Source organism: Ziziphus jujuba, chromosome 4 (assembly GCF_031755915.1).
Source record: "Ziziphus jujuba cultivar Dongzao chromosome 4, ASM3175591v1".
NCBI classification, from domain to species: Eukaryota; Viridiplantae; Streptophyta; class Magnoliopsida; order Rosales; family Rhamnaceae; genus Ziziphus; species Ziziphus jujuba.
Window position 1 is genome coordinate 13,619,091 of NC_083382.1, and position 22,903 is coordinate 13,641,993.

The 22,903-nt window shown below is 32.6% G+C and overlaps 2 protein-coding genes across 9 annotated transcripts; both read right to left on the reverse strand.

Moving 5' to 3' along the window:
- Positions 1 to 415: 415 nt before the first annotated feature.
- Positions 416 to 17,511, reverse strand: LOC107405800 (exocyst complex component SEC8). 3 transcript variants are annotated; one of them, XM_048471558.2, is made up of 25 exons: positions 17,023 to 17,508; positions 16,529 to 16,702; positions 16,221 to 16,325; positions 15,610 to 15,719; positions 15,024 to 15,197; positions 14,166 to 14,283; positions 13,967 to 14,073; positions 12,775 to 13,082; positions 12,532 to 12,695; positions 12,258 to 12,373; positions 10,380 to 10,450; positions 9,240 to 9,370; positions 9,107 to 9,156; positions 7,720 to 7,820; positions 7,029 to 7,141; positions 6,728 to 6,835; positions 5,365 to 5,562; positions 5,033 to 5,118; positions 3,435 to 3,648; positions 3,250 to 3,327; positions 2,226 to 2,327; positions 2,009 to 2,083; positions 1,110 to 1,205; positions 977 to 1,026; positions 416 to 885 (listed from the first exon to the last, which is right to left on the reverse strand). In XM_048471558.2, the coding sequence occupies exons 1-25, from the start codon at positions 17,239 to 17,241 to the stop codon at positions 798 to 800; spliced, it is 3,156 nt and encodes a 1,051-aa protein (XP_048327515.2). In that variant the 5' UTR covers positions 17,242 to 17,508; the 3' UTR covers positions 416 to 797. The 3 variants fall into 3 exon arrangements, with proteins under 3 accessions (XP_048327515.2, XP_048327516.2, XP_060672343.1); XM_048471559.2 differs by having other exon boundaries at positions 3,435 to 3,621; positions 17,023 to 17,506; XM_060816360.1 differs by lacking the exons at positions 416 to 885; positions 977 to 1,026; positions 1,110 to 1,205 and adding an exon at positions 1,244 to 1,514 and having other exon boundaries at positions 17,023 to 17,511.
- A 1,513-nt stretch (positions 17,512 to 19,024) lies between these two features.
- On the reverse strand, positions 19,025 to 22,593 carry LOC107405794 (geranylgeranyl transferase type-2 subunit beta 1). Of its 6 annotated transcripts, none has more exons than XM_048472801.2 (10): positions 22,467 to 22,593; positions 21,692 to 21,745; positions 21,437 to 21,587; positions 21,132 to 21,248; positions 20,769 to 20,835; positions 20,513 to 20,661; positions 20,220 to 20,353; positions 20,015 to 20,113; positions 19,836 to 19,911; positions 19,025 to 19,340 (listed from the first exon to the last, which is right to left on the reverse strand). In XM_048472801.2, exons 2-10 carry the CDS (start codon positions 21,743 to 21,745, stop codon positions 19,228 to 19,230), a joined length of 960 nt encoding a protein of 319 aa, XP_048328758.1. In that variant the 5' UTR covers positions 22,467 to 22,593; the 3' UTR covers positions 19,025 to 19,227. The 6 variants fall into 6 exon arrangements, with proteins under 6 accessions (XP_048328758.1, XP_048328759.1, XP_048328761.1 ...); XM_048472802.2 differs by having other exon boundaries at positions 21,692 to 21,757; XM_048472804.2 differs by having other exon boundaries at positions 21,692 to 21,770; positions 22,467 to 22,508.
- Positions 22,594 to 22,903: the final 310 nt, after the last annotated feature.

A 22,903-nucleotide genomic window follows, 5' to 3' on the forward strand; every position in this document is an offset into this window, starting at 1 on the left:
TATATCCGTTTGACTTTTTCCATTCGAAATACATATGCAAGTATAGTCCTGCCAAATCATCCAGCATAAAATAAACATGTAAACCACTGCAGCCAAAATATATGAAAATAGTCAGTTAAGGCAAAAGAACAAAGACAATATTAATGTCTTAATATAAATCATATGAAGATTAAAAGTCCAAAAAGACAAACCCCTAATTTTTTAAAGGTCTCGATTGAAATTGGATTCGTTCCTCGGATGAAAAAGAACATGATTGTAGACCCAACAAGCGAGGGGACAGCTTTCATTTACCAAAAAAATAAAAAAGGAACACCAAAAAGCTATAGAGCTTGAGTAGACTTTGAACAATTTAGGAAAGAATTCAAATTACAAGAAATTAACAGAGTTTAAGCTATAGCTGGAATAACAAGTATCAGAGTCTAAAAATCAATACAAATGATATACAAATATTAATGGGCATGGAAAATTTACAATGCATTTTTCTGTTTTCACCAAATTTAAAAAAACCAAGATTTTCCATAGATCAAACATGAATACACAAAATTAATGCTACACATGAACAAATTATAACTACAAAACATTACGACCTTGTTCGAATACAATAATACAAAAACTCTCCACAACATGGTGTCAAAATGTGCGTGAACTTCCTTGAAATTGGAATCTGAATCTGCAACAGGTTGTAGCTATCTGTCATGCTAACAAAGATCAAAACATGGTGTCCAGCTTTACTTGCAGATTGATACACACTTTCTTTCTGGTACATGAAAATAAATAAAATTTCAGAAACCAGAAAGCTAACGGGATAAAATATCTGATACACGGTCTTGAGCATCAGCAGGAATCTCTCTTCCTGGGACTTGTACTTTCAGAAGATTAGCGTACCTGCAAAAGATAATTTCATGTATTATTTACAACTATACAGTTTAATCGACTATAACTTAAATATAGATAACACAATTGTTGTTTGACTAACTCTGCAGCCGTAAACAAGTGCTCATGCTCAGTAATGAAGGCAAGCAAGGCCTGCAAAAAGCAAAGTTCCGGTTGACATCTGAAACCAACAAAAAATGTTGCACAAGAAATTGCAATAGGTTGCAGCAACTTGCCTCAAATGGCATGTTTAGGAGTTCATAGTAAGTTCGAACATGATCTAATTTATGTTGTACAGCTTCACTGTTAATCGAGGGGATAGCTGCTAATGCCTGCATTGCAACACGAACCAAAAAAAAGTAACAGTCATGGACCAATGGAATAGTCCAGCAAATAAACCATGTTTGGGATGCATTTAGAGGTCTTTTGAAGGGATATATACTGCACCTAGCAGCCTAATTGGTAATTTTAATGAGCTGAGTGGCTCTTCTTTGTCCTTTTTGTGTGCGGCATTAAGTTGAAATAAATCTCAAAAATCTAAGCTGTCAAGTGTTAGAAAGTCAAAGTCAATACTTCCCATCACATGTAGGCTCCTCCAATAACGAGATGGAAATTAGGCCCTACACATACAGCCCAATAAACTAACAGGACGTGAGAGTTAGCAGGATTCAAAATTAGACAATTAGGCTCTACAACCTAAATATTTCATCATCCAAAACTTTTTGTTAGGAAGTGGACTGAGCTAAATAATCAAGCTAACACAATGTTTAGAAAAATTGCCCAGGTTTCATTTTCCCTGTCTTTTAATCCTCCTGGTTATGCCATTTTGCATAACCAGAATAAAATTTCTCTACTACACATAACATCCTTTACACAGAAGCCTTTCCAACCAATCTTTCAAAACCCAGATAAATTACAAGCTTCTGCTATACAGTTAGCCTACGGAAATCTACTTCACAACCTAATATATAAAGCTATTTAATTTTGTTATCTTATTTTCAATGAATGCAAACAAAAGGCCACTTTTAACATAGCAAACCTCACTCTATCTTAGGCACTCATCTCTACTAAAACAGAATGGTTAATGTAATTGCACTGTTGCAGAATAAACGCAACGTATATGGATAATGGTTACCTGTTCCAATGCAATTGAATTCCGGCATATCTGCTGAACCCCAAAAAGGTTGACAGATTTAATATCAGCCAAACCCTGACCAAACATTGCATTTTTTATGTTAGTAATGACAAGAAGAGAGTGGAGGCAATTTTATTGCAACTATATTAATCTGAAACATAAACTGCCATTAAATGCAATTGCAAAACAAACTACAAGAGAAAATTATGGAGGGAACCTTAATTGACGTATCAGCTGCAATGCTACAAATTCCACCAAATATGTAATTCCGCTTTACTCCCGCAACAAAAGGCGCCATTTCCTCATCTCTACGCGTTATCTATGGTCACAGAAAATACCGAGTATCAAGTAAAATTATATTTTGAATTCATCTCCCAATATAATCTGTCCATCATCATCATTCCAAATCAAGAAAGAAGACCATGCCTCACTGTGTAAACATGTAAATTTGGAAGCATGAGGAAGCTAGTCAATTCCAGCTAATTATAAGCACCAAAGAACTAGGCATGATTTGTTTGTGATTGTGATCTATGGACAAAAATAAAATATATTTTTTTTCATTTTAGAAAGAAAATGTCAGAAGATGTTGTGGTAGGGACTAATACCATACTATTGGTTAATTTATTTCTCATGTCTAGCAAATTCCTTCTTTTAAAACAAAAATGGGAACCTAATACTGAGCTTCTTATTGCATCCCTTAATAATGGAATTTCACTCTTTATCTCTAGAGAAGCAACATCCAATTTGATATGATTATGATAATTTAAAGTATAATTGTTCCTTATATGAAATGTTCTTCCATCCTGTTTAGTGCCTTATTTAGGCTGTCGGAAACGCCAAACTATTCCTCTAAATTTGATATGAATCTCTATGTTAAATGTAATGTCCTACTTGAGTTGGAATATATTCTAAGGTGACATGGAAACTGTTTGATTCTGGATCCATCCAAGATTATTTATACGTGACATGCCACTTGCCACACAACATTTAAAATCTCTTTTTTATGCCCACATTAAAATTTTGGAAGCATCCTTTGCAGTTTCATTAGGAAAAATTGGGTCCCATAAGATGTTTGCTGGCTACATAAGATGATTTTCAGCCAGCAAGTAGATCTGAAGGCATTATTAAAGATGGTTACTTGCACCAACTTTTTGAGAAGACAAACATATACATCTTTTGAGCAAATAATGTGAGGTGTACTATCAATGACCCTAAAAAACAAAGGCGATGAATATAATGACCTGTGCAGTAAGTGAAATAATAAAGTCATCTGGCTCTTCAGCATCTTGATCCTCCAAGTATTCCCTGTTTGTCATTTCCTGTTTAATTGTTATGCTCAGTTAGTATAAGTTACTCAATTGCAGGACAATTTAATATAAGTATTACTCTCAAATTAAACACAATATAAATTACATTCCATACAAACCTGCATATGGAAAATCGTTTCCAGTTGCATCTCAACACGTAAAACTTTAAGGCAATCAATTGCTAATTTCCTATACTCATCCGCAAATGATGCCAGATCCCTAGAAAGTTCACTACTTTCTGGAGTATGATATTTCTTGCCACTCTCTTCAACTTGATTTGGCGCCTTCACGATTGTCTGTCCAAGTCTGTAAATGGATGGCAATTCTTCTCCACTAAATTAATCAAGAATAAATTGCTACTAAGAAGAATAACCCACCATTTTAATTTTTGATTTATTGAAATTTCCACACGAAGTATATTTTGAAAAATAAAAATGATACACTTTTATGGTGTATAAACCTGCAAAAGTATAACTGCTAATGATAAAAAATAAGCCACCTGAAGATGGAAATCACATACAAGCAAGATGCAATTAAAGTTACTAGATTGCTGAGGTGGTGGAGACAGACAAAGGGATTGTATCCAACTAAAACTCGTAAACTGAGATTTGGTATTGTTATCCTTATTGCTAAAAGTATGAGCTATTAGAAACCAAGGACGAGCCTTACATGTATAGAACCAAAATAATTACAAGAAACAGGGACTCAACAGCATTTGGACATATAAACATACAAAAAACCAAGCTTTAATACCATCTTAAATTATCATTAATTTTAAAAGCTTAAAAAATATTAGTAAGTCCAACAATATAATCACACAACACATGCAAAAATGGTACCATAGTCATATGATCTAAGGTTTTGAAAGAAAGACAAACAAAATTGAACTCTGATTCCTAAGGGTTTTAAACCGAAGAAAACTTCCAAGCTTGTGTATTCAAAAATTAACACAAAAAGAAAACTTCTCAGAATCATCCTGCAAGCATGAGGAACGAAAGTTGCAAATAAAGCCACTGGTTGATATTAAACTTCACCAAAAGCTGCTGTTAGATGAATTTTAGCGCATTATCTAAGCCATCTAAAGTTCATGAAAAAGTAAATATATATTTCTGCTATAATAAATACTCCCATGAATTAATTAAAGCACAAACTTCGAAGACTTGCTGCTTACATCATTATATGCAAGCTGCCTAAAGTCAGCACCAAACAACTGGCATTAATACACAGAACAACTGCCTGCCAGATATATGGCCATCCCAATGATATTAGACTGAATGCTGGGTCTCAAAAATGCACCCAAACATTCATGGAAGACCATAACTTGCTTGTGACTCCCCAAAAAAAAAAAAAAAAAAAAAAAAAAAAACAAAAGAAAAAGAAAAATGAAAAAATGAAAAAAAGGGCAGAAATACAGTATAAAAAAAAAGCATTAACATACAGAAAACTTCCTCATCTCCATACTGTCAAGTTTGTGACTCATTATACATGGATTTCTCATTTCATTTTCATAACTGCTTTATACTTTAATAAAATAAAATGCATTGACACGTTATGGGAGTACAGAAATGGAATGTCCATGCTTCACTCTCAAAGCAAAAGTTCTTTTCATTCCCATCTAACATGGATTTCCTAAATAATTTGGATTTTCTCTCTAGTGTGGCTTCATAAAAAGGAACACAAAAGAGGTGTATAGGTCCATTCAGATGATAAAACTTGCCTTTCAATTGAGTCTGCAATATACTCCAATGAATCGCTAAGGGAGGCAAGCAGAATAAGCTTATTATCATCACGTATAAGATTCTCCTACACGAGACAATAAAAAACAAGAAGTTAATGCATAAGCATGGTAGACTTATTGTGAGAATATCAATAAAGTAAAACAAGTTCATTAGGCTACAATTTTTTTAAGAAACTAAAAAGAAAAAGGACAAAATCAACTTTATCTTTAAAGCAGAAAAAATACCTTGTAATAGGGAAAAGCCTGTTTTTAAACAACCTGATGCTAAATCAAAATAAAGAACTTGCAACATCAAACAATAAAAGATATACCTGCTTAATAGGCCTCAAATTCAATAGCAAATCACTTAGTTCTTGTTCAACCTCAGAAGTTTCAACATCATTGATATAATTATCAATATTTGACTGACCAAATGCATTTGGCAAACATGCACTTGCTGGCTCAAGTCGCATTAATTTCTCAATGTCATGCCTCCCAATAAGCATATAACTTTGCTTCTCAAGAACTGCCTGCAAAAGGGGGGAAAACAACCAATACAAAAGAATTCATGCTTGATAGGATACTATTAATACATATATATACCTAGTGTTATCATAGAAGCACATTTTTTAAAAGCTTTTGCAGTGACACAGATTGGAAAGAAAGAATATTCAATATATTGTAGGGGTAACTACACACAACTTATATTGCGCCTTGAACTATTATTTTCCTGTCAGTTTGGTCAGTAATATAATTTTCTTTAATAAATTTGGCAAAATTAACCATAAACATTACCCAAAGATAAAAGATAACAATTTCTAAACAAAATTACATGAGTTTTATATGGTTAATTCACTAAATTCATCTATCAAAGTGCATGATTGACTTAAGTAACAACAAAATAGTAGTTTCGGGGCAACGTGAAGGCTTTTTCAGTTTGAGTGGCAAAGTGCTAAGTATGTTTTACTTATAGGAGGTGAAATGTAAAAATTACTTGTATAAATACTATAGGCCTGAGATTTTATACATGTGACTTTTAATAGAAAGCTTCATTTATGAAAATTATGCAATATGCATATGTATCATGCCCTCAATATCGTGTTCTCATTGTTTATACAAAGTGCCCTCCCACCATGTTACAGGACAGCCATTGGCTCCTTCAGACCACAGCCTCTATTTTCATTTCAAAGATGTCTTCTTCATTAGGTCAGTGCATCTCCACCTCGGTACCAGGACATGTGAAATTGCATATAGCATAATCTCATCATGAAATTGATGTGTAAAGCTTTGATTACAATGTGCCTATTTCATGTTTTAGAACCATTAATAGTAAATTGTTTAAATCAATTGATCACAGTATTCACAATTATTATTTGAGAACTATATAGACATTATCATTAACGAGGAGATTCTTTTTCAAGAATGTCAGTTTTTGGGTGCTGCCAAGGGCATCCACGCGTCAAGGGTCAATTTTATGCTGCTAGAAAAGGACTATGGTGTATTTGGCTAGAAAAGGCAACTAACCAAAAAAAGAAAAAAAAGAAAAAAGGAAGAGTAGAACTCCATGCATGAATTTGATATGACCGAAACCCAAACAACCCCACAAAATAGTAAAGAAAAAAAATATAAATAAAAGGTTGAAAGTAAACAATGTTTTGCCATGTTATTGAAAGAGAGAATAGAGAACATTCTTGCCTCCATATATGAAGTCCTACATCGTTCGTATGTTCGCTCGAGGAAAGTTTGCACATAATTCACAAGATCACCAGAAAATTTAGGCATTGCTTGAGCCCAACCAAGCACCTAGTATAAAAGATTACGATAAATTAGAAAGTTTAATGGACCATTCATCAATATATCAATGATAACTTAAGCAATACTTTTGCCCAGAATTCAACAAAAGGGGAAAAAGTTAATAATCCACTTTTGTTACTAAACAATTTCCAAAGCTAAATGACTGTAAAGAAAATTATATGAAGCAAAATATAAGACGTGCCTCTTTTGCTAAGAAATCTATTGCCAAAAGTCCCTGTAAGACAGGTCGACCCTTCTCAATTGATGGCGTATATGTGGCAGCAGTATGTGCTCTGGGCCGGAATGCAGCTGGACCTATAAAAATGCCACAAAGAATCAGAATGATACTGCAAACAAGTATAGGAAGAAAAGTTAATAACCATGTAACAAGAACAAGTAACACATTCAACAGTCTCTTAGCAATTATAATTTGCATAAATACTAACTAAAGTAAACCACTCAAAAAATTGATAAATTGTGTATCCTTAAAATTTTTTAGGTATTTCTGTTCCCTGGCGATTTAATGATAGACGACCAAGGTGAACTCAATGCTAATCTTGAGGCATCAATCTTTTTTGAGTCATCCTTCTTATCTTACGTAGAGACTAAACAGTCTCTTTGCATAATATGTCCCACCAGTTGGAGGTTTAGTTCCATAAATATATTGACAATAACATGACAGATCACCTATGTCCTGTGGGATCAGTGCTCTTCAAATGGAATTGACCCATGTTAATATTGTTAAACTCATTTGTAAAATGCTTACACAAGTCAAATCATTTATGACCGGAGTTGCATGCTATGCAATTACAAATAAAGTGCAAAATACAATTTAGAGATTCTGAATTTTTCACTGTTAAGAGTGGTCAAAAGTGTAGAGTTGTAGAACTTGCTTGATATAGCTTGCTGTACGCCTTTTCTGTAGTCTACAAACATTGTTGGTAAAAAGTGGTCCTTTACAAAGTTCTCCACAAATGCTAGTAATCCATCATTCCTGCAGTCACAAAAGTAGCAATTGCAAATCCATTTAATATAAAAACAAGCGATAAAAATAAATAAATAAATAAATAAAAGTGAAAAAAAAGAAGAAAAAAAGAAAAAAGGAGGATAGTAAAAAGGTGCAACTCAACTCAAGAATTCTGAGGTATAATAACTGTAAAAAGTTACCATCAACCCCTAAAGATCAATGTATTAGGAAGTCAACCATATTATTTAAAGCAAACTATAAATCCAGTCTAATACTCCACCAGGTCTACTGAACAACTGAAAGGAAATGTAGGCTTACACAAACCAATTAATAATCAATACACTTCAGTCCATTTTGTTACTCTCCATCATCTATTGTACTTGACCAAAACTTTTAAAATTTGATCTTCTCTCCAACATGGTAAACTTCTATTCCACTCCCTACTAATTTTCCTTCGAAACTCTAAATTTTGGTTCCACAGTAGACTCCCTTACAAAAACAGAACCTAAATAAACAGGTAACAGACATGTGGGGAAGTCCCTACCCTACAAGCCAAATCAACAACATAGTAGCCATATTATGTCACCTGTTGGAACTAGCTCAACCTACATTGGTTTACTTTTATTGATATCAAGCCAATTCATATGACATATCTCAAATATTACAGCTTTTCCTAATCCATGCCACAAAATACAACCCCCCCCCTGCCCCCCCTTCTCTCTCGACAAACAATACCCGTGTCAATAGAATTAGGCATCAAAAATCCCAATTTCAGGAGCCTATAAGCAAAAACTGCAGGACTACCACTTTTGTGATGCATGTGGTACCTTTAAACCCAGATACCTACAAACTACCTCTTGAAGTACTTAAAACTGCTGAGGAAAATTAATGTTTTCATCATTGATTTACTCCCAGAAGCTAGAACATCAATTTGGCATTCACATTTATCCATTACTGCACTTGTGATTAAAATATTTCTCTAACATAACATAATCCTTGTAAACATGACAGAACTCACGATTACAATTACAATAAATAACACAGGTTAAGGATCAATAGGCTTTTCTTTTGTTTGTATTTCAGTTTTCATCCATGCCATATTCCATATTCCAGTTATGCATGAAATGTAAAAGGAAAAACAAAGTAAAAATTGCATAGCACAGGTCAAGGATCAATAGGCTTTTCTTCTGTTTGTATTTCAGTTTTCATCCTTGCCATATTCCATATTCCAGTTATGCATGAAATGTAAAGATAAAAACAAAGTAAAAATTGCATGATAACTGATAAAGTTAAGGTTATACGGTTTGGCTTACCCTAACTGGGAATACTTTTTGGGGAGCATTGAAGCAACTTTATCTGTAAACTGCAAAGTATCTAAAATGAGAGGATGGCCCAAAAAAACAAGAATCCAAGAAGCACAAGGATGGACTAACAATAGTTTAAAACCTGAATAACTGGCCGGTATATAGATGCTGCTAAATATATGCCTTGCTCGGGCAAGATAGCTGCAGATCCATAGCCTTCTTGTAATACATTTGGACCCCGCCTACTCCAGCCCTGTCGAATGAGATCAACACCTGAACAAGGGATCAATAATAAGCAAACAATAGTGATAGAATGGAACTCAATTAAAATTACAATTCAAATGTTAAAGTATGGCTCATTTAGACTGTAAAGCTATTCAAGTTACCATCTTCGACAATCAAAGCATAGTGGTTGTAATTGTTTCATACAAAACAAAACTTTATAAAAATAGATCATTCAGTGCTATGAAGTCTATAGCACACATACAAAACAATTTGAGTTAAAATAGAAGTTTTTTTATTTTTTTATTTTTTTATATAATTTTCAAGGTTGCCGGTTGCCATTTGTAACCCTTTCAAGCGCTGAAAAAGAAATAAGTGTCTCTGTGTGTGTTTTGAATCTCAACTCTTTTAGAATCAGTAGAAATACTACTAACTAAAGTAAAGGGTACAATCCAATTTCACTTGCCAAGCATATTAGAAAAGCATAGCAATCAGCAAGCCCTTTATTACTTCTATGATAAACACACGAGTTGGAAAATATTCAAAAATGAAATATCTCATAATTCATTGTTCTGACATAGATTTTTATGCTTCTCAAAAATATAACAAGGCAAAAAAAAACTTGCTGCTGTTGGCTGAGAAATTAAGATATATACATATATTTTATTTTATTTTTTTAATTTTTAATTTTTTTAATTATTATCTCAAGGAATCCATGTGACATGTATCTGTTTCACACTTTAACCATCAAGCTGCAAACAAATTCACATAAACCCTGACACCAAAGATGGAGGGGTGGAAGATAACAAAAATGGGGAACCAACTTTTATTCTTGAATTTTATCACCAAAATTCCTATGTCAAACACCAACCAAAATTATGCTGAAATCCAACTAATGAAATTCAAGAATGAAAAAGAAAAATGAAAATGGAACTACATCTTGAATTCATGACAAACAAACAGAAATGATAAAATCCATTAAAATTATGCCAACTTTCTAATTGGAATAATGCAATCCTTAAGAAGAAAATAATGCATAGCCGTCAAGTTTCTAGTATACCCTGGTTGGGAATTGATATGCTAGCATCTGTGAAGCGAAAAGCAAAGGTGAGGCCCTCTTCTGCTCCATCCCTGCAAAGCATCAGCATAAAACATGAATGGTTCCAAAACAACTCTAACCAAAACAAAAGTGATGAACAAAACGTAAAATGAACCAAGTTGATGTAGAAAATAAAAACGAAATGAGGGCACTTTTTGGTATATCTGCAAATTGTACAATTGTCACAAATCTTCAAGTGAACAACTTCACTCGAAATATTTAAATGCAAGTATTGGCTTCAAATGAAGAATATCCAAAATGAAAATTGTCAGGTAAAGATCAGCAAATAAAAGATACAGATTACTTGAGACATTTATCAACAACAAGTGAGAACTAGTTACTGCATCAAACTAGGCATTTTACCTTGCTTCGTTAATTGTGAAGCATGCATATTATATTAAAAATCAGTCAAGTTAAACTTCTTCAAATAACATTAGAATAGAAGAGCAGTTGGAATCAGCCCCTCACTATCACAACTGCCACCAAATCTTTTTCATGCAATGCAAATTTGAAAGCACTCATGAAGATCACAGGAGCTCCAGTATTTACAACATATCAACCCCAATAAGTCCCAACCATTTTAATTTAACGCATAAATACACTTTATTATATGACATAAAAGGAAGGCCCCTTAGAGAGAACTTCCACAACCAATTTTTCAGCCGGGAGATATATCATGCATTAAGACTAACCCTGACCAAACACCCTCGATTCACAGGTTGAGAAACAATATTTCAACATGCCAAGGACATTTTCTCCTTCCCCACTCCCTTCCCTTAAATATCCCTTATAAGCTTCTCGATTCTAGCACCTACCCTCTTTGGAATTTAAAATGAAAACAAGCTTGAAAATGAATGCTTTTAAGAGCATAATATTAACATTGATCTTCCTCCCTTTGAGAAGTAAGCACTTTTTCAAGCCATCCAATTCGTACTAATTTTTTTTCAGTTATTAGATACCAAAAGCTCTCAAACCTAGGATTTAAACACAATCAAATATGTTACACGATCTTTGCATTTTACGAGCACTCATTCTAATTGTTAAGTTGTCCCCAAAAAAAAAAAAAAAAAAAAAAATTCTAAATCTTGGAAAAGAAATTTTCCCCATTTTGATTTTTAAACCTAATAACAGTTCCAAATTTCAAATTAAGAAACAAAATTTTGCATCTCCGCTTCCTTCCCTGTGAAAAAATTGTAGTATTATCAGGTAAATAAGATACCAATGCATCTCTCTCTCTCAACTTCAAAACCTTTAAACAAATCAACATCAGACACTCTTAATAATAACATCCTGGACACATCAACAGCTAAAATGAATAGAAAAGGTGATAATGGAACACCTTGCACTAAATCCCAAGAAGCATAATCCACCCATTTGTCTTCTGATCAACTAAAATAGCAATCAAATTGAACTCAAACAACCCCTTCCTTTCTGGTGAATTAAAACAACCCCTTCCTGTTTCCTCTACCTTTCATCAAAGCCCTTATCAAAAGGACATAATAAAAACAAACCCCAATCCACATAATCATATGCCTTTTGGAAATATACTTTAAAAACTGACCCTTCCTTCTTCCTCCTTACTTCCAAACCCCTACCATGTTAAAATTGTTCCCCATTCCACTATTTTCACATCAACATTTATATTTCATATTCACCTCCAAAAAAATAGTTCTTTCAGAATCGTTCTGCTACATTGCCTTAATAAACAAAAACATAAAAGGAATGGCTATATATCCCCAAACAGTAACCGAAGAAAGAATATGAATTGGGAAAAATGAAAAATTAAAACATTTAGAGAAATTTAATGCGGGACAGTAGAAAGTGAAATAAACTACTTGCCTCTTCTCTTTGGAAGGGACCTTGCTTGCAAGTCTAGCTGTTTGAACAGCGGCATCTGCAGATGCAGCTTCAGGAGTTGCTCGCAGGATCTCGCAAATGAGTTGTTGGCATTCACTCTTTAGCATATATGTTCAAATAGCAGATATAAGAAGCAGATATAAGAAGCGGTCTAAGGACCAAGACATATGTTCAAAGAAAGCAATTTATTGATTGAATCAAAGTTAGTTTTCTAAAATGATTATTGTTAGTTTGTAAAACGATTACCGATGCTAACCTGTAATACTGTCAAGGAAAATCCAACACTGTAGCCTCCAGTAACTTGAGATGCTTCAGAATCAGGGTTCCAGTTTACATCTGTTGGCATTGACTTTGGTGTGTTCATATCAGCTTGTTGAGCAGATTTTGATTCCAGAAGCTCCCCAACAACAACATGATTCTCTGAACATAGATGCTGAGGAAATTATTCCAATATATAAGAATAAATAAAACAATATAATAAAGCACCCTTATATCTCACCAAATATTCGAACAACAGTGTCCAAAACTGAATCAAGAAGTTTTTTTGCTGCAGCCTGTGCTTTTCCTGTGGGAGCCATCACAGATGAGACAGGGCTAACTGCCTGTAGAGTCCCAGCCAAAGATATTCCATTCTGGCGTTTTTGCTTTGGCAATTGGTAACTCTCTAATTGTCCCTTCATGAAATGCAGACCAACAGTAGCAGTTCGGGCAGGCTGACAAATGCCATATCGTAAAGAATTAACATGTTCTGCATGGGATTTAATCTTGGATGTGATAATCTCATGAATTGTAGGTCGTAGTCTTTGGCTGTATTAAAAGAAGATAAAAATCAGATTGAAAAATCACTAAACTCTTATGTGTTAAGAGCAAACTAAATTAGATACACATTTCATAAGGGATGCAGTTCAATCAAGATTAGGTGCATTAGGTCATTTGGTTCACCAAGAAATCAATCGTCAACAAAATTTATTCAACTCAGTCTTTACAGTATAATGGCATCAATGAAATGAAAGTCCTAGAAAATAAAAAAAGACAACTGTTCTCTTTCCTTTTCTTTCCCCTTTTCAATGTGCAAGTGCATTTGTGGTTGAGAGGTAGCTCTAATAGAAGGGCAACTAGCAATTCACTAACAATTACTATCCTATAAACTTCCAAAGCATAACAAACTTTGCAGATAAAAAAAAAAAAGAACTGAAGAATAAGAACTATCATGATTACTGGAGTACTGGTAATTAAACATACAATTTCAAGGGAGATAAACACACCAAGACACAAATATATGGTTATGTCAATATGTCTAAATCTTTGGGCATTATTGCTCGGCCACTTAAGAGAAATTTGGTTTTAGCATGCTCCTATACCAGATCAAAGAAGCAAGCTGATCAACAAATCTCATCCCATAGAAGGCTAGAGCAATGCTTGTTTTCTATGCTATCCTAATATTTAAAAAAAAAAAAAGAAGAAGAAGAAGAGAAAAAAGAAAAAAAGAAAAAAAGAAAAAAAGAAAAAGAGGATAATGTGAAAGAACATGCCTAGATGAAGCATTTAGGTAAAGAAACAGAATATAGGGAAAAATTCCATGTTCCAATCAAGTATAAAAAGATACTACTTAAAAATAATGTAGACAAGAAAGATCATTCAAGATCCATGCTTAAGGCAGAAATCATGAATTATGAGTCAAGGATACAAACCATATAATAGCACCAGCAGCAGCAACTTTGCCTAGCATGCAGAGGCATTCAACCATGGTCTGCAAATATTTTACATAAAGCGGAGCATCGCTTTTTTTAATTGCCTCCTACATTCAAATACAAACCCAGATTGTCAACCAAGAAGTTGCAAATTCAATAGTAAACTAAGACGAGGAGTGACTAATCAAAGTTTCCATACAAGAAATTCATCAGGAGTCGAATTTGAAAGCCATGGTGGCATTTGACGAGGAATGATTTTGATAACTTCATCATGTGGTTCCAAAACACCATCATCATCATGGCCATCAAAAGATGAACTGAAAAGCATTACCAAATTTAAGTTAATTAAGAAGAACAATGCAAGTTATCATATTTGGTGCTAATCTTCCTTGTATCAGTGCATGTTGATAATTTATTTTGGACTATAATTATTTATAGGAGTTTTGACCATTTGTATCAAAATCCAGTACTAACATTAACTGACAGTATTTTATTTTTTTTATTTTTTATTTTTTATTTTTTTTTAAATAACAAAATCATTGAACTATGGTTATAATGTTAAAATGTCATGATATGTGAAATGAAAAAAACATATACACTGCAGATAGTGTTCTTATCTCATGTTTTTATGTCATGTTTATTCCTTTTAGTGATCAGAGATATAAAGCACGCCATGGTTTTCATCTTAAAATTGTTATGACACAAGGATAATTTTCCATAATCCGAGGTTAAAAAAAATTAATCAAACACTTGAATTGAAAAAAAAAAAAAATTCTCATTTAAAAGACCAACAACAGTCAATCAATACCAAACAGGTTATAACTGAGGGAAAAAAAAAATTATTTATGATTATTTTCATTTACCTATTGTTAAATTTGTATATAGATTTGAAAAAATTATGTCCAAAAAATATTATCTCAACATGTCAAGGCTTAGTAAGCCATCTGTCATAGATGCTAAAACACTTCAATTAAACTTCTAAGCTTAAGGAATGCAACCACCAATACTGTGGATGCTGAAAAGGTTTAAGTAGTTAAAGAATACTTCCTGAACTTACCCGCCATCAACTGAACTCGGCCTATATGATCCATCTCCATGAGCACCAAACTGATTATCACCTTTCAATAACCTAGTTCTTCTCGACAGAGGTTGTGAACTATTCATCGAAAGTGCTACAGCTGTGGTGGTTGGTACTTCTTCATCCTTTTCAAGGACATTCCAGGCAGCTGAGCTGCAGAAAAAGAATCAGCTTAGGGCAATTTCATTATGAATTTCTAGTGAATTAAAACTCTAAAAGTCGCACGGCCATATAACTAAATTGCCATATGTTTTCTAGAAATTAAGCAGCCAAACAGTAATTCACTCAATAATATATTTCTTAAAGTAACAAGAATAACGAGGGATGAAATATAATTAAATTGAGAATCAATTGGATCAATTTCATAAAACAGTTCAGTATATTGTATATATGCTGATATTCCAAGCATAACCTAACCTCCTAACTACCTACATTAAGGAAAAAGAATATAAAATACTCAAAACATACAGAGTTCTTTTTTCTAAGAAGTAAATAATGCAATGCCAAGGAGTTCAACCCCAGTACAAAATATCACAATAACCACCAAAAAGACGAAAAGTCATACCTATATTCACCCTTGTTGTATAGGTGGGCATGCAAATCCTCCAAAACTTTATAAAATAGAACTCCTCGTAACTTTGTCAGCTCGGATCTAACATCTTGAAGGGCACCAACCTAGACAAAAAGGTGAGAATTACCAAAATACGTTACCTAAAAGGTATCCTTCAAATATATCCTCTAGAGCTAAAAATGCACCAATATCAAGGAAAATATCAACAAGAAAAACGAATTTTTAATTTGACATCGAAAAAATTTCCTATTCAACCCCTGCATTCATGCTATTGAGCAAGCAACATGCGATTACAGTAAAAAAGTGTCACCAGTTCACAAAAAGTAATACTTCACAATTTTAACACCTATGAGTATAGGATTTAAAAAAAAAAAAAAAAAAAAAAAAAAAATTGTATTGAACCTCAACACCATCAATACCATATGGCTGGCTTTGTTGAAACTTGTAGATAGATCCCATTTAGGATCTAGATTTAGATACATATTCAGTAGAACAGAAGTTCCAAACCAGAGAAAGAAACTTTGAAACAATACAAAAACCTGTTTCTTAATATCATATTAGTACAGTATTAATTGTTACTACAACCAAAAAAGTTCTGCATGTACCGTCTGAAGCCCTTCTCGCTCAAGCATCAATGCCGATTGAACGTGCAATTGAACTGCAGCATAGAACTGCTTCTCAGCAATAAGCTTCTCAATACGAGCCGGAACCTGAATGATAGTTTAAAGAGATAAGATTACAGATCTTCTGAATAATCAAAGACATAACTAGCAACGACTTCAGTCCAAATAACTATACAGGTAATTGCAATGTAAACATTTCTAATAACTTTCACTCAAGTACAATAAATATTAAATTGGAACAGTAGGCAATGTAATTTCAAAGCTCTGGGTTTATGCATAGACAAACAAACCTTAGCTATCCCCTCAATTTGATCTAACAGAGCGATTATATGACGCAATGTAACCGATCGATACCATAACTGATGAAGTTGTTTATTTCGAGCACTAAGACGCTTCTTTGCCTCAGCCAAATCAACTTTCAACCCAGTAACACTTTCTGCAGATTCGCTAAACAAACGCAAGATCTGGAAAAATCAAAAAATAAATTTAAAAAAATAAAAATGTAGCATCAAATTCTTAGATTATTTATTTCCCAAAAAAGTAAATAAATAAATAAATAAAAAGAAACAATAAACCAAAAGAGTATTATGCTAATCATAGTAGATTTTGATTGGTACATTTGGAATACAACTATTCCATTTTCTTTTCCAGCAAATGTAGCACATATCTATATATATATATATATATAACCACATAAACATTTCTAATGCTAGTGGTAACTACAACAATATAAATTTTTAAAAAAGAAAAAAAATCATTTTTTTTTTTTTTTTTTTTAGAAAACCTGGGAATAGTTTTGAATTGCTTTGTTGAATCCACTGTGATAAACATGGACAACTTCATCAACGACTTCCTCAACGACGTCGCTTTGCTCCTTCAAGAACTGCACTTCACCTTCACGATCTTTGGATGTGAGAATATGAACAACGTGAGGTAACGAATCGAAACGAGTAGTGGTCCAGCTCTCGTCGATTTTCGCAATCTCTTCCTTCAGATACTGCATCTTTTTCTCTCTGTCTTTTTTCAAAATTTTTAACAATTCAACTCATCATGGCCCTGAATTCGATTCGGTCGGCACGAACCGAATCAACAGCAAAAAAAAAAAAAAAATTGAAATCTTTGAAGTAAAAAACTATAAAAATGCAAAATCGATGACTGTGAGATGCAGAGATTTGGGCAATGGACAAAAAAAAGAGATTGCGAGAGAGAGGAGAGAGATTGGATGAGGAGGAAACTGTTCGAGCACAGAGAGAAGAAAGAACAATAGAGCCTTGAACTAGCTTGAAACGCACCGTTTTTGTTGTTAAATAAAAACTTTGAAATTGAAACAGTCGAACAGTACAGAGACGTGTTTAATTATCGTGGATTTTTCTTTACCTTTTGAGATAAGTTATGTGACAGATATATGAATTATTCAAGTGAATTATAAAAATGTTTAATATTTCATTAGCAACAAAAATTTATGTTTCTATATTTTACAAGGGTTTTATTGATAAATGATGAGCGTTAATTGGTTAAATTGATTTAAAACTGTTTCAATTATTAGTAAATGGTTTCCATTTTAAGAAATTTGATTTTTTTTTTTTTTTGGGCAAAGGATTTGAGAATTGTAACTTTATATATATATATATATATATATTTAAATATATATCTAAATCCAATTCACTATTTCCTACAACAATATTTCAAATTTGAATTTTCATACTTTCAATATCCACAAAAAAAAAAAAAAAAAAAAAAAAAAAAAAAAAACAGAAAACCTTTGAAAAGCACACGGTGTTTAAAAATTGAGTATTTAATTATGATTGAAGTTTCACAGTGTGTGGAATTTTTTGTTAGATTAATTAATGATTGGTCTAGTAATAATTATGTTTTGTTGAAAAGCTCATAAGATGCCTTTGTTGATTTATTTTGAAACAGTAAAACGTTTAATTTATTTTGGAACATTCTAGATACGGTTTTAAAGTAAAGTTAGAAAAATATTTAAAATCAGCGTCAAACTTTTGACAAAAACCAATTTGTGATTTAGTTTTTTAAAAATTAATTTGTTGAGATTTAGTTTTCCCCCTCTAATATTCAGTTAAATAACAATGTTAGAACTTTAATATAATTAAATTAAATTTTATATTATATATGAAAGGTAAATTTATATTTTTAAAAAAAATTTTGTAATTAATTTTAAATGAGAACAACTTTCCTATGTACCGTTTATAAATGTCAAAATCTAATTTTTAGATCCACACTTTATCATCTCTAATTAGCTATCCAAACAAATCCAAACAAAGATCACATTTCTAAAAGAATTATAATCCTACTAATTTTTACTATTTACCAAACATGCCTATATGCTTTTTAATTTTGAAAATTTGTAACTTAGTCACCTAGCTCAATAAAACTCATCACAACTAAAATCAGAAAATCTTTGAGCTAAAAAAACACTAAAATCAGAAATCTTTTGAACGTGTTACGTGTTGGCCTGCAATACGTCTAAAAAAGGCCAAGCCAATTTTATATATTGTTTCCTGGTAAATAAGACAATTTTATATTTATTACTTCTATTATAATCGGACCAATATCATAAAAAGATAAATCAGGCTCTATTCCCCTTCTTTTATTTTGCATTTAATCTATACAAGGGCATTCTTAAATTTAAAAAAATGAACAAATTTTTATAACAAGGGTAATACAGTTAGTGAAATATTTCGATGAGCATTTATTTATTACAATTAAAATTTTTGTATAAACTATAATAAATTTTATGTTAGCCCAAGAAAAATAAAACAAAATAAAATAAAAGAATATATATTTTTTGTGTCCTGTGACTGTATGGAGAGAACAGCTTTGGCGTCAAGACCATTATCAGTAAACTAGAGTAAAGAAGCAAAAACAGATCGGTCCAGACCAACTAAATGTGAATAAATCAAAAGAAACAGTATTATAAGAACATATACTCTGTGAGCTAGATGATTGTATGTTTCAGCAATCATTTTCAGGATTCTTTTTTTGATTGTCTGCCGATGAAAATCCTGTTTACAACATCAACTGGCAAAGCATAAGCTGGATCTATGGCTTTCAATCCCGTATACTCCAGAAGTGAAAGTCCTATATCAACAAGAACAGCTTTAGATCATGTTAAGCGGGCACCAAATGACGACAATGATGCCAAATTCCGATATGCAGGTATCGACAAAGATCAAAACAATGACTTCATTCTGTGCATTCACATCAATCCTAGCTATTCTGGACTTAGAATCCACTAAAGAGAAAAAGAAAAGGAGGATATTCTACTGCTAAATAATGAAAAGTGAAGTTTTGTACTTTGGCATGTTTTATTTTTGAAAACTATTGAGAGACTATGAATAGAATAAGAATAAATAATGTTTATTAGATAAAAACCATAAGGCAAATTGAATATATTGTATTGATAAACTGACTGATTCTAGTAGCCCGGATGAACAAAGAGGGGTTATGACTAACATAAAATTTGAGCTCAGAAACTTGAATGCAATGTTACTCATAATTATAAGAGTTTAGCACATGCAAGCTCTTAGTTCAAGAAAGTAGGGGGAAAAGGGCAGAATTACAGTAATTTCATACCAGCAACACCGAAGTATGTGTGATAGACGTCAACAGCATCATCTGGTCTGTCTGAAATTCCTCCATTATCCAAGTCCTGAAATTTTCCAATGTCCAAGAGTTCTCAATAGGATAATTTGAAAGATCAAGTAGCGCATTTGGCTTTAAAACGTTATCATATTCAAGACACTGAATTTAACCTGGCAGTCTAAGATGTACTTAACAAGCTTTTCCTTATTGATCCAATGTACTCTATCGATCATGATCAAACTAGAAAGAACCCACCAAGAATAGCATACCTGACAAGATACAATAAAACCAATAAGACTCTAGAACAACAATATGGTTCAATCTCCCCCACCCCAAAAAAAAAAAAAAAAAAAAAAAAAATGAAAAGCAGCTCACATCAGGAAGTTTCTCTGGGCGGCCATTAAGACCTCCAGATTTAACTTGACGCTCGCATAACCACCACCCTAAAAGATCCTTGTCAATATGATGCAAGGCTCCCGTAATAGCAAGAGCACCCACACAACAGAAAACTGCAGTCACAGTATAACAAGTGGAAGAATAGGAAAGTTTTAAGTCAGATTGATGTGCAAAACAAACCTACACCATTCAATGAAACGAAAACCTAGTTTACTATGGAAAACTCCAAAAGCAAAACATCATAGAAACTACATGGTACATGTATATCATACTTTGTCCTGCATGAGACTCTCCACCAGGCATGCATCCAAATCCACCATCCAGATTTTTGCAACTTACAATATAACTTACAGCATTCTCCACATTGATTTTATCCAAGCGATGTAGCAATGAGAGACAACATATAGCAATATAAGAGAATCTAAAAAGAAAAAACAAGATTTGGTTTGGTAAAACATATTCTAGATTAATGAGACAGTTAAACAAAGCATGAGATGCAAAAATGAAAGCAAATTGAGAGAATGATACCGTGTATCAATTTCACCCCACATGTCCCCTGAAAATGATCCATCTTCATTTTGCAGTCCAGCAACATCTGGCCTAAATGTTAAGTTACACAAGAAAAGGTACAGTTGCTGCTCCTCTGTAAGGTTTCTTTAAATTGTCAACTCTCTAATTGTCGTATAAAGAGCCAAAATGTGTCAAATTTCCATTTATATAACCACATTTGAGCTGCAAAAGTAGTGGTTTCCTGGAATGCATAACAATTATTTGAACATATACTACTAAAAGCTTCATAACTAATCTAGTACTTTTGGAGACTAAAAACAATTTAGATATCAGCAAAATTTTGGTACCAAAATTCAAACAAACAGCAATGCCCAAGGATACAAGTTGACACCTTTTCAATGTCTAAAACATCAAGCTTGTCAAAAAGGGCCAAAACCTGCACGGCACTGAGGGTATACAGTACATGCGGGTCATGCCCAATATTACCACCAAAACCACCTGCATGGTAAATACATAAGATAAATAAAAGTTATGATAATCATTTTCGAGCTTTACAATCTTGATCATTGTTCAAACTCACACACAGAAAAGCTATATAAAACATAATACAAACATTAAATTTAACAAATTTTAAGATCAAAAAGTTAAAAAAAAAAGGAAAGAGAAAGGTAAGAATATATACGAACCTGAGTCATGTTGGCATTTGATGATCCAAGAAACAATCTGATCCACATCCACTGCATGAAGCTTCCCAAGTAGGTCAAGAGTAGTCAATCCCCAGTAAGCTCCATTCATTCTCAGATGCTCCATCACCACAGATTCAAATGAATCTTTCTTCTGCCATAACATAATAGCTAAGCCCTTTTTTCTTTTTTTCAATTATAGAAAATAAATATAAATTCGTCTATATTGTGTTGGAATGTTTAAAGTAAAAACCAAACCTTTTCCACCGATAAAATGTATTCAACATGCTTCTCAGCTGCTAGCTCCCCCATCTGTCAATTACACTGCATCTCAATTCTAAATACCTTTAAACTAAAAATTAAATCTAAAAAACTAGAAAAACAAAATAGGAAAAAAATTAATGAACTAGAAAATAATCGAAATGGGTTCCACTAAATAAAACACGGTTAAACCAAGCTTGATTTCTATGTTTCTTGGACCTCCTTGGGTGGTTGGGACTATAATACTACGCGGTTTGGGCTTTCTATGGACAGTGAGATTGTGATTTCAAAGAACACAGTTTCTGATTCATCAAGTAAAATGGTTTTTTCAAGAGAGAAATCCTTAGCCCAAAAATTCGTTTATTATTACCCGTTACTCGTTTAAGCTAAGAAACCTAACGCGGAAAATATACAATAAATGGGCGAAACTTAGTTGAATATTAGGAGAGAAAGAAAAAGTGAAACGCACATCCCCAAATATCTCCATGTGATCCGTAATTCACAACACAAGATAGTCGAAAAGTAAATGCTTTCGTTTCTTACTATTTTCCCAGTAACCAAACGGAAAGTGTATTTTTTTTTTTTTTTTAATTGTTGATTTTGTTTTTTGGGTCAATACCAAACAGAAAGCTGGAGAAATAGAAGTTGATTGCTTTGCATTATAAAGATCCGAAATTGAAAGAACTTCTAAAGTGACAGTGGAAAGGTAAATGCTTTGTTTTCATACTATTTTCTCAGTAAACAAACAGAAAGTTGAAGAAATGAACTTTACCTATTCTCAGTGACTGCGAACTCCTCTGCCTGAGGAGAAATCAGGGCGATAAAATAAACGAATGTCAGAGGAGCTTTTTAGCTTCCAGAGAAAGAAATATAATTAAAATTATTTTTTTCAGAAATATTCTCACATTGAAATTCTTTTATTTGTTTTGAATATTCTACATCCAAAATTGTCACTTCCTTTTTTCAAATACAATTAAAATTAATGAAAATAATATTATATATTTTTCTGTATTTTAATTTTTCTATGATAAAAATAAAAATTACATACGAAATTTTTTTTTTAAAAATTATTATATATAAAAGTAATAATGCAGTAGAAATAAAATAAGACACCAAAACGTTTCTGTGGTTTCTAAAAATATAAAAATATATTTAAAGAAAAAATTAAGTAGGTTCAGTCTAAGAGCTTATGATTAAGTGAAGTTCAAT

Coding starts and splice junctions, on each gene's coding strand:
- LOC107405794 (XM_048472800.2), bottom strand. Junction 20,836..21,131: donor CATTGAAAAGGTGTCAACTT/GTATCCTTGGGC, acceptor CATTTAGGCCAG/ATGTTGCTGGACTGCAAAAT. Junction 20,114..20,219: donor GCCCAGAGAAACTTCCTGAT/GTGAGCTGCTTT, acceptor GTATCTTGTCAG/GTATGCTATTCTTGGTGGGT.
- LOC107405800 (XM_048471558.2), bottom strand. CDS start 17,241: ATGCAGTATCTGAAGGAAGAGATTGCGAAAATCGACGAGAGCTGGACC. Junction 9,371..10,379: donor CATATCAATTCCCAACCAGG/GTATACTAGAAA, acceptor TCCCTTGTTCAG/GTGTTGATCTCATTCGACAG. Junction 3,328..3,434: donor AAACGATTTTCCATATGCAG/GTTTGTATGGAA, acceptor ACAATTAAACAG/GAAATGACAAACAGGGAATA.